This window comes from Dinoponera quadriceps, unplaced genomic scaffold (genome assembly GCF_001313825.1).
Source record: "Dinoponera quadriceps isolate SergipeBrazil2010 unplaced genomic scaffold, ASM131382v1 scaffold1565, whole genome shotgun sequence".
Lineage (NCBI taxonomy): Eukaryota > Metazoa > Arthropoda > Insecta > Hymenoptera > Formicidae > Dinoponera > Dinoponera quadriceps.
Window position 1 is genome coordinate 1,074,535 of NW_014556124.1, and position 11,853 is coordinate 1,086,387.

The following is an 11,853-nucleotide window of genomic DNA, read 5'->3' on the forward strand; positions in this document are numbered from 1 at the left end:
CAGACGCGAACGACGGGTTTTTTTCGTGCGAAATTAACGACGGAATGTCGTCATCGCGAGTATTTTGCGCGACTCTTTTTTTTTCCTTTTTTTTCGTTCGCGCGATATTTCAGTCAAAGGTCAAACATCCGAATGTCTCTTTTTCTATCGCTATTATTTACGGGTATTTCGATTAACGGGCGATTACGCATAATCGCCGGAGATCATGAATAATTAACCGGACTGATTATGAATAATAATACGGGCGATTATCCGTAGCATCCGATAATTATATACAGTCTCCGAATTATTTTAGATTTGCATATAATGGCACACGCGAAATATCAATCGCGTCGATTTCGTTCACTCTGCTGCTGACACGGGCAAACGATATTCCGCAATCGTCCTTGTAACTCGAGTACGATCACCCCGCCCGTATTTTCTACATCTTTTTACTTGAGATATATTTCTTGCACCTCGCCTGCGTTCTCGACGCACCAACTCCTCCTCCTCTCACCCTCATTTACTCCCTCGTTTTCTCTCGTTCGGATTTTTCTTACCACTTGCCTCTCTCTCTCTCTCTCTCTCTTTTTTCTTTCTCTCTCTCTTTCTCTTTCTCTCTTTTTTATCTATTAGCCTACCTTATCTATCTCTGTAAATCTTTTTTTCTCTGTCTCGATTTGTCTGTCTGTGTAATTGTGTGGCGTTTTGTGCTGTGTTCTGTGCATGCCATCCCAGGACGCAGGCCGGACGGTCCCCGCCTTCGCCGCAACGTCAAAGGGCCGCGCAACCCTATGAGTATAAGTATATAATATGTATACAGAGCGATGAGATATATATTTATAGCGGTTGGCGAGAGGGGAGGCGCAGCTTCCGAAAGGCTCGTTCGCGTCGCGTCGTCCTTCGAGTCGAAAATCGGTTGAAAATCGCGGCGCGATCTCGGTCGCCGCTTCCGCCCGACAGGATCTCTCACTCGTCGAGTGCTTTCGGAAAACCCCTGAAATTCCGATAACGAAGATGTTATCCAGCGCGTCTCGCGCGCAGGGACGATATTTTTCTACGAATTTACGAGCCCTCCGCAACGTCCGACGTCGCCTTAATCGGGGAGAAACGCGCGGTCAGCTCGAACATCCGAACGGTTAATTACGGTTACCGATAACGCAGCTGTTGATGCGGGCGTGCGCATGTAGAATCGACTGGTTCGCAATTTATGCGCGTTTATTCGGCGTACGATGAAAACGCGAGCCAGCTTTCCAGAGCCAGGGCCTTAGGCGAGAAAGCCGGAAAGATTTACTAACAACGATCATTCTTCGTGGAGATTCACTAGCCGCGTTCGGTTTACGCACGAGGCGTTTAGTAAGAGGTTAGTAATTTAGTGGATCTGGCTGGTGTATACATTTGTATCTCGTGTGGATCTCAAAAATATAGCATCAATTAGGTTCATGATTCATGTTCATGCGTTCAGCAGAACGGAACGCTCAGTAAGCCGGACGGACAAGTAATTCGAGGATCCGATTGGCGCGTACTTTCGAATCCTACGAAGATCTAAAGATATAAACACTAATCGGATCTACAGTGTTGATCACTAATCGCTTACTAAGCGTTTCCTTCTCCGGAACCGCAGCCACTAGTCATTTGTTAAGTGCTTCGTTCCGCAGCCATTGTTTCTACGTAACAAGACGCTTGATGGAGGAGATACTTGTACCTGGGTAGATCGCTATTAGTCGCTAACTTCGCCGCGTCGTCGAACAATAAAAACCCTTTCGTCGATAAAGAAGCCGCGGTCGAGTGCAGCGCATTCGAGACGAACAATGCGTATTTCTGGAGAATAAACTTATTTTTCTATAGAGAGAGAGAGAGAGAGAGAGAAAGAGAAAGAGAGAGAGGGAGAAAGAGAGACTCCGCGAGAGAGCGACACGGATTGTTATATTGGACGAGTCAAAAAGCCGCGTCGGTGTTTCGATGGACTGCATTACGAGTGCCAAAGTGTGGCAACGATGTTTCAAATGTCACTGAATTACATAGTATCGGAAAAGTCGAGTCCCTGGATGCGTTTTAAGCGTCTAGTTGAATTTCATTGACGAAGCTTACTTTAAAATAGTTCGGATCAAACGAGCGCAGTGGGAAAAAGCATATTTTCGGCCTCTCGCGGAATATGAGAATCACAAGGATGTTTCAAATGTTTCCAATCGCCGTAAAGAGATAAAAAAAAAACATTCGCGTAACATACGGAGCGCTGTATCTATTCAGACGCGTGAAAGACGATTTATATAAAACATTTCAACGAAGAAACATGTTCCGGAAGATTTATGGAAGTGGCGGACAACATTCGCAATTCACGAATTTTGGTGCGGAAGAGAGCCGAAAAACAATGAATGCAGCGTCTGCGAAAACTCATATGGCCATTTTCAGGAAACTTGAATCCGAAGACCCACGTTGAAGTGCCACATGTGCCACTAAGAGAGAGAGAGAGAGAGAAAACTACGTTTCTTTGTTCTCCGACAAACCAGTCGTCTTTTCCGATCGAGACGTACGTTCGCCGCCGAAACGTTGGCAAAGAATCGTCAGAAAGCAGGAAAATTATTTCACTGCATTAATCAGTCTCTTCGAGTCGCGAACGAACCGATTAATCTTTCCAGCGGAAGATCACCGTAACTTTCCGATTCGTCCAGTATATTCGTGCGAGCGATCCGGAGTCACCGATCATCGATATTAATCTTGGAATGGTCCGTTAATTGCCGTCGAGGTTTCGATTGGACGATAACGCGTGACTAATGCAAATATTTGCCGGTGGCGCAAAACTTTCCCCGAAATGCGAGAGACAACGGATATTCCGCTTAATTCATCGCGACGGAGATATCGCCGGCTGCGAGATAAGGAGCGCGAATTTTTCCATTCCAGGATTAAATGAACAATGATCGAAACATAGAGAGCAAAGGAAGAAATGGTATAGAGCCTTCAACGATCTCGAGGTATATTAGATTGCGTTTCGTCTTAGTTTTCGAGATGGAGTCGAGTTGACCGTCGCGCGCCGGCGCACGCTAAAGAGAAACGGAATTACACGCGAGAGCAATTTGCGGATTTCGCAATGTACGCTTGTGAAAATGTAGATTGGCAGCGGACTCGTTGCCCCCCCCCCCCCCCATTGTATNTTGTATCAACTCGAAACGCGATCTATAAACGCTCGTTGGGCAATAATGCGAGATCACCGACGGACCAGTCAACGAACAATAAACGCTACAAACAACACTGTATATAGTTCCTTTCGGCGGGAGAAGAAGCGATTGAGAGCTCCTCCCCGGCTTCGTCGTTTCTTCCTTTCTTTCTTTCTTTCTTTCCGTGCGTTATATGTTAGTCAAAACGAGACGATTAACATAGCAGCGGACATGCGCGTGAGCGCGGCTATATTTACGAGTATAAACGGACATGTCTGTGTATATGTACGATATATATGTAAATGTATATGCATCTGTAATATGTATAGATATCCGCGCACGGAATAGCGACTGTACGCCAAAGTGGAGCGACACGCGAATTGGCTCCTCCACTTTGTACGCGGCTAAGGAGTGAATCCCCCGCTCGCTGCTTCTCTACATTACACGAGACATTCCGTTTCCTGCGAGAGAGAGAGAGAGAGAGAGAGAACGGCCGACCGCGGCTTGACAATTAGACTTAACGTTGATTGCATGTGCACGCACACGCAAGTGTGCGAATAAATAAACACGTACACACACACACACACGCATACACACGCGCGCTGAGAACCGAGTTAAGAAGCAGCGCACCGCCCATTAAGATCGCACTAATTAACGGAAGGTAAGCTTAATGCGCGGCGTGGAGGCGGGGACCAGTTTTTTGCTCTTCGATTCTCTATTTTAACCCTCTTTAATCATATTTTACGCCTCTTTCGACCCTACTTCCGAACCCGTTGTCGCTAGTCACCCCTCCTAAATTACTCGATCGATACCGCTCGATCTGTATACTCTCGCTAGTTATCGCTAGTTCAGTCTCGCCCATCTGTGTTCAAATCCCCGACGTCATCGGGCGATTGATATCTGCGATTGATTACGGATAACTTATTATCGCTTTATTAACGGACACTCTTACTTATCAATGCGTGTTAAGGAAACGTTCAGACCATAAGCGTTCGGATGCGTTTTACTCGAGAGACTCTCTTTATATATCTCCACCACCTCCACGCCGCTTCTTTTTCTTGTTTTCTGGTCGGAGACGTTGTTTCTTTTTTCTCAACGCATGCTTGTACGATGTGGCGAATCTGAGTCCTATGTATCGGCGTCATGCGCGAAGGATACTCGTTAAGATGAAAGTAATCGCCGAGAGAGACGTTCGATATGAAGTGAGCCTTAAGCGTGCACAGTCCTAATTAACACTACGATACTTTTAGCCGTCGTCAGTTCGATAGTGTGCGTTACATTGTGCAGTATGTTACTTGTTTCACGCTGGTCGCGCACACACATACACGTACGAGAGCCATCGCGTAGAATAATTTGCCGCCCACACCGCAATTAACTCGAGGAGAAAGATACGCGCCGAGAGTATGAAAGCTTATTTTGTACAGGGGCGAGAAGGAGGGGGGAAATACGGTGGGGGACGTGGATTTTACTACCGCCTGTGTTAAATATATTTGTATGCCGTCTATTCTTTATACGCGAAAAAACGTCCAGGTTACGATACCGTGTACATTCCGTGTAAGTAAGGCTAATATTCAGACGCAATTACGTGCGGATAATATAATGAAGTTATGTACGATAATAAGAATAAGGAGCAATGGTGGGTCTTGCCGACGATACCTGCAACTGCGAGCCTAATTCTTACAAACGGTCTATATACGATCACAATACGAGAGCAGATTTTAATCGACAAATACGGAGGAAAGTCGCGTAAACAAACGCGACAAGAGACACTCTCTATTTCGAGAATTAATTAAACTATAAAAGAATATTCACACTATATTTTCGTACAGGGCCGATTTAACGATTTTTAATACACATACGTTAACATCTTAAATCACAAATCGTAGTTTCGAGAAGGACGACGAGTTGTTACGAGTGGAGAGAGAGAGAGAGAGAGAGAGAGAGAAAGAGAGAGTGCTGCGAGAGAGAAAATATAGAATTCACACGCGAACCGCGATTTTAGAAGCGCAACATTCCCACAAACGGTTGAATTTTGACTTAAGTCGTTAATCTACCCGTGTGTTCAAGTCACTCGCTTAAGATGAGTCTCGACTAGCATCGCACCGTTCGATTGTTCGGAAAACGAGAGAGAAAAAAAAGTGAGAGGAAGAACGGAGTACGAGCGAGGGAAGTGACATTTCGTCAAACGTTGAAACGCGAAAATAGTACTTTTCCTAATCCCGCACAATCGAGTGCCAATCTTGCGAAGAGTGTCGTTTTCTTTGACATTACGAGAGAGCTTTCCTAGATAGATCCCAACGATTAGAGAATAATCATGTTTTTACCTGACACTTAGCGCGCGATGCACAATTCCTTTGTGAATACGTAGTCGCATAGGTGTAGGAGGTCGAACAAAGACGCGAATAGACGATGTGTACATACCTCGTAAATCCTCATTATATTCCCGGAGAAGAGAAAGACGTCGATTTTAAACGTAGGAGTTACACCGATTTCCGTTCACAAAAAGAAAAGCAACGATACTGCAAACGTTGACTCGATGTACTGAATGTATTTATGTATACGATGTATAAACTGTTACTAAGAACAGATTAAAGAACATCGCGTAAACCGGATTTCTAGTTGTCTTCGTTCACCGCAATTTTTTTTTTTCTAATAGAGATAATGATGGGTGTTCGCAATCTCCAAGATTACAAGTTGTCTGAAAGTCTCAATAGGAATCGATTGCGGAAAGCGCGATTAATGGTCGCTAAAATATGCTTGTCTCATGTAATGAGATGTTAATGTTCCACGGTGCACATATGCAATATTCAAATAGAAATCATACAAAAAATAGAGAAATAAAAAATAAAGATCGTGTCCGTGATTCGTAAGCAAGGCTATGGTAATGTCGGTATTAACATTGATTGCCTCATTATTGATTCTTGCAATTCGTCACGTCTCGTTGGTAACGTAATGGTAACATTTGCGAAACGAGATCTACGCGTGCGCGCGTTCTTCGTGGAAATATACAATGAAAACGTTGAAGATTTTCGACACGACGTTCTTTTCGCGAATACGCACGACAAATGTTTTATCGTTGCTCATCGTTTATTTTTACGTTGATCCGAGAGTTAATTCCACCGGAGTGAATATGATAATCGCTCGACGAAGTGGTGATACGTTACGACGATTGCGTGACGCATCGATTAAATCGGGTTAAACGTCCGGTGCATGAAAAGAAAATAGTCTCGTGGTAATTGGGCTTCGATTAGAGAAGCTAATTAAGCGTTGCGCCATGTCAGTCGAATTGCTTCGTCGACCGGGCGCGACTAACCGCGGCGATGAGCGGTCCCCGCTGCGCAACGCGTGAAATGACAAAGAAATTACGAATAAACGGCAGCCGAAGCACCTCTTGGCGCGAGAAAATCTTCGAAATCCTCGACGGATTTATTCGCGTGCCAAACGCATGAGTCAGATAGCCCGAGTTGGTGCTTCGACTTCATTCGCGCCCAGGTTATCTCCGCCGCGACGGTAAAAAAACTGTTTCGAGGGCAACTCTCCTCGACGTATCGATATCTTGATCAAACAGGAAAAATCAAGGAAAGAGGAAAGAAGAAGAAGAAGAAGAGGTGAGGAGAAGGAAGAAAGAAATTCTGGGACGAATATCTCGCGTTCCCGAATAACTCGCAGCATTTCGGAGTCGGCGAGCCGAAAGCCGCCGAGTTCTCGACGGTCCCGCCGTCTTCTTTCACACCACGACAGATTTCGGCACTGTAAATTACAGAACCGTGAGGAATCGACAGGGTCCTGGCAAAGAGACAAACGTTTCTATGCGGATCTCCGCGAGCGTCGCGACGTTTGGCGAAGTTATTTCGATGATAGTGGGGCGACGCTCTATTTCGGTCGTGCTAGCCAGGGCCGTTCAGTCTGCGGCCCGGCTTCCCCATCAGGAGGCCGCGGATCTGTACTTCGCACTGTTATTCGATCGATCGTCGAAAAATGCACGAGAGATAATCGCGAGAGAAAGAGAGAGAAAGCACGAACGAGCAGCTTCGAATGAGAACGCATAACTCGAAAGGCGCTCCCGATCGGACCAGATGTAAAGGAGAGAGTTAGCTGGCCGCGAAGTTATCGCTTCCGACGTAATCCGGGATTTAACGTGGATTAGAGGAGAACAGTGTTACGTTATTATCATGCCGATATTTCCGTTCGGTTTCGCAGGCCGATGTGCGCTTCGCGAGTGATATTCGCGACTCGAGTCGGATGCGATCGCACGGTTTCACGATTATAATCGCGAGACTCGACCACAGTGCAACGAAGTTAATCGCCCGCAAAGCGATGCTCGGTCATCGGAATCGGCCGCGATAGTGATCGAAGAGAATCGATCGTACCGCCGTAAGCGTCGAGTGATGCAATTCGGTGATGTGAATCGTAAACTGGGTGCAGGGGACATTTTTTCGGGCCGCTCGGTGTAGTCGGTGGAGAAAGAAGAACTCTACGATTTCGAAAGGGAAAAGAACTCGGGACGAGAGAAGAATTTGAATCGAAGCGCGACAAATCGAAAATATTTACGCGACGCAAGCAGTCATTTCTCTCAACGTGGCCGGAGACACAGATTTCCTAAAAAATTGATTTGATTGGAAATTCCCACGACAACAAACATGTTTTGGATCGAGTCCGACGAAGAAGAGGAGGCGCTGCTATGCAGCCCTGCTTTAATGGCCCGACGGGCCTCGGAGTCCTGGATCGTCGCACCTCCCGTGGAGGTACACGAAGAAGAACTGTTTTTTTTCCTAACGACAATCTTGAGCAAAATAACCGGAATCGTGCGGAAAGCAAAGAGAAGCGGGAGATCGTTTTTTCTCACGGAAGCACGACAAGAACGGGGAAGAAGCGGCGCGATGATCAATGAATGGACAAAGAAAGATGTTATTTGAACTATCGCGATCTTTAGGAATTAATAATTCAGGACCCACCGCGTTTGAGGCGATACAGTACGCTCGGAATAATGTCGAATGAGGGGTTTATAAGTGAAACGTGTGAAATCGCTGTGAAGGCGCTGTGTGATGCACCTGCGTCGCGCCGTTCGTTAACTGTTGTCCTTGTAGAGAACGACGCACGAAAATGTCCGGCGCGAATCGGAAAGTCCTCGACGCAACAGCACAGTTTGATTTATGCGACACTTATTCGCACGTATCGTATATTGCCGCGACGAGAGATGAAACATATTGCGATTATGCAATCCTTGGCAAGTTCACCGGTACAACAATTGCGGGAATGCGTATAAAATTTTCTCGAGAAGAGGCGAAAGATCATTTTCAACTGTATGAAATGATTTTTCTTTTCATTGATCTCACGAATTCGTGGGTAGAGAAGAACACGGACTAACTTTTTTCATCGCGCTACGAATCTCGAAGAGTTGGTTTGTTTGTGGAACGGAAAGAGAACGATATGACCAATCGATTCGAGAGCTTTCAGAACCTTGCACCGTAGGTCACGGGATTCGGAATGTCGGCTCTTGGGTTTGGAACGGTTCCAAAGACACTCTCCAGTTCCTGCCTTCCGCTCGTATTCTATCTTTTCCCCCCATCATCCGTTGCACTCATACGAGAGGCCGGAATTAGAGAAACACGTAATCCCGTAGGAGTTCAACGCTTTATTAACACGGATCGGTTTTGTGAAGAACTCTGCTAAAGGATTATACAATTCGAAGCTAAGATTAAGCTTAATCTTGCCACGGACTGGTTGTATTATTTGGGGTAATCCTTCTTTCGATTTAATTAGGAGATCAAATGAAGGATACTTGGTTGTCTGGGTAGTCATAGCGATTGACTACCGATATGATCTCGAGTCGAAATTTCAGTTTTACATTAAGTCTCGAAAGATCTTCTATTGCTCCTTTTGATGCTACAAATAAAAAGTTATTTCCGTTTTCTCCACTTGAAGACTTAATGCAGAATTTAAAATACTCTCCGGGAGGTTTAAATTCCCTTTGTAACAACAAAGGATTATTACTATTAATGCTCCTTTAATACTACAAATGGGATATTATTTTCCATTTTAAGACTTAATGTGTAGAATAAGTAGGCTTAATGTAGGCCTAATGTAGGATTAAAATTTCAACTCGGGATATGTTTAACATACTTCGAAATTAGTCCCACAAGGGAATGAGACGATCTTAACTTGGCGGAAATATGTCGTTAAGTTTCACAACGCACACTTCACGAAACCGATCTCTGAACGCTGGAGTCTCTCGAAAACGGACGTTCGATCGAATTAACCAAACTTACCTACCTCCGCCCGGTCAAACTAACTATTTTCGTCCTGTGAAAAAGGTACAAGCTCGAAGTATATTGTTAACTGCCTGGCGATAGCACCGTTTTTTCTCTTTCCGCTGTGTACCCGTTTGATATTATATACGTATACATCCGCTGTCCGATTATGCTAAGCGTAATATCGATATCTACACGTCGATAAGTACATCGCGCACGTCGCACGAGGCCCACCTCTCTCTCTTTGTTTCTCGTTTCTTTCCTTCGTGCAGGCGATACCGGCGGCGGCAATGCCACTTCAACGAAAGAAGTCACTGCCGGACGTGGCGCAGCCGATCCAGCTAACAGCCACGGCGCCATTGTCAAGGGAGGAAGTCAGTGTCCTGAGTAGCCTGAGGAGAGAGGAGATACGCAGGCAGATCAACGAGCACGAGAGACTCAGGGCCAATCCGCTTTTGTACCTGGTCAGTCCTCAGGTTAAGGTGAGTACCTTGCGCTCCGTTTCTACCTGGCGGCGACTGGAATCGCTGGTTATTGACAATGACGCGCCGCTCGAGAAAACAAAAAAACTGAAGAATGGAACGGCATTTGGCCGCAACACAGCGTGTTGCGGCTTTTTTTCGGTTCGGAAATCCTGCGTTCTCTTGGGATCGATGCGAAACTTCAAACGAGTCATACAGGAAATATTATATATATATCCGCTGTCACGATAATATGTTCTCACGCGAGGCCTCGAGGAATCGACATCCGTTCGTTCCACTTCTTATTGTCGAGCAACCGAGTACGGAAAGTTTCGTTTTCATGTGCTCGACGATAAGAACTGGATACTCACGAACGAAAGAGAGAAAGACAGAGTTAGAGTTTATTCAATTCGAGAGGAAGGGGGAGGGGAGATAAAAATCGAACATACCATAGTGAAAATGCAATATACGATTGCTAGTCAATTTCACGTAACGTGGTGATACTTTTAAATACGACAAAAAGTGGATAGAAAAAATAAGCGATAAAAAAGGAAAACAATCGTCGGCTGATACACACGCATTTACAAGTAATGCAGAGAATAAACTAAACATACATAACATAAAGAAAAATAAAACATAAAGAAATAACGCAGGGAGGAAGGGAAACGAAGGAGGGAAAGGAAAGAGGAAAACAAATACGCTGTTATAACGTCACGTTACGCGGCCGAAAATAATTTTGTCGATATGAATCATGCGCATCCTCATCGAATTCTTGGCTGTCCGAGCGGCGCGACTGAACGACGCGACGCACGATCGAGGAAAAACTCTTTTAACACGATGTCCCGTTTACTTCCAGGACTGGTTCTCCCGGCAGCAGCTCGTGATGCTGGTGCTCTTTATCAACATATCCCTAGCCTTGATGTTCTTCAAGCTGCTGACGTAGCAGCCAGCCGACGATCGGGTTCACGGACTCGTGGTGGACGTGACCTGAGACCTGGCGGCGTCGCGACGACGCCTTGGGTCGTCGCCGAAGCAGAATTTCGACGGAGGCAACGACGGAGAGTGCGGCCGCACTGAAAACCACTGGAAACGACTTTGGCGAGCGATTCGCTCGGTCTCGCGCGTCGCGAGGACTTCGCGCGGGAGAATACCCGAATTGGGGACCGACGCGAAGAGAAAGAGACAGAGAGAGGACTAGACGAAGAGGATCAACCTCGGGCGAGGATTTTGTCACGCGACGCAAACGATCGTGATCGAGTTCCGAACGATATCCAGGATTACGAAGGATCGCGTGGATACTAAATGACGGACGGCAATCGGAGGGAGGCATTCACCGAGACAGAAGCACGTCCTTCTGAGATAGCGCGGGGATCTAAAATAGGCCCACTTTTGGCCCTTTGGATGCTGTTAATTAAAAAGGATTTAAGCGTCGAGAGAAACGAGTATTCCGAGCGACGTGACTCGATGTCGGGTCTGAAAACGACGACTCCCGACGGATATATACATATATATATCTATGTCCGGGAATAATAGGATGTAACAAGCCGCCTTTAATAAAGTTGTCTGCGATTCGAAAAATTTGGCGCTTGGATTCTTCTTAATCGGCATGTATCAGTACTCGATGACTTGTGAGGTTGTTTGAGAAAAACCCAAAAAAAAAAACTTAAGAAAAAAGAAGAAGGAAAATCTCCGTCGCGCAATTTCGTCGTTCGCGCACGGAGAAAGGGGAGGGAGGGAGGGAGGGAGCAGACATCGGCGTGTCCTTTTTGGAAATGGAGGGCGCATTGCGTACCACCACGCCTGTGTACCATACCTATTTTTACACGGAATACTTTAATAATGCTACTTGCGAGTATGTGGATCTGCATGTGTGTGTGTGTGTGTGTGTCAGAGTAGGTCGAGCTCTCGGGCGGGCCGCCGATCGATCGTGCCCGATGCGGTACGCGCACACGTATCCCTCTTCTTTAGTAATAATTCTTCCTTTTTCTTTCCAACGGTCGGCTCGAG

General features: G+C 45.9%; 1 protein-coding gene across 6 annotated transcripts in view; it reads left to right on the forward strand.

The window, feature by feature from the left end:
• The window catches only part of LOC106746732 (junctophilin-1), a 40,552-nt gene extending 29,128 nt beyond the window's left edge, over positions 1–11,424 (forward strand). For 5 of the 6 annotated variants that reach the window (XM_014623642.1, XM_014623641.1, XM_014623639.1 and 2 more), the window contains exons 11-12: positions 9,658–9,867; positions 10,703–11,424. In XM_014623642.1, the coding sequence (XP_014479128.1) occupies positions 9,658–9,867; positions 10,703–10,789 (297 nt within the window). In that variant the 3' untranslated portion in view covers positions 10,790–11,424. Of the gene's footprint in view, positions 1–7,009; positions 7,880–9,657; positions 9,868–10,702 lie in introns of those variants that run through there. The other variant, XM_014623643.1, reaches the window with a different exon arrangement.
• Positions 11,425–11,853: the final 429 nt, after the last annotated feature.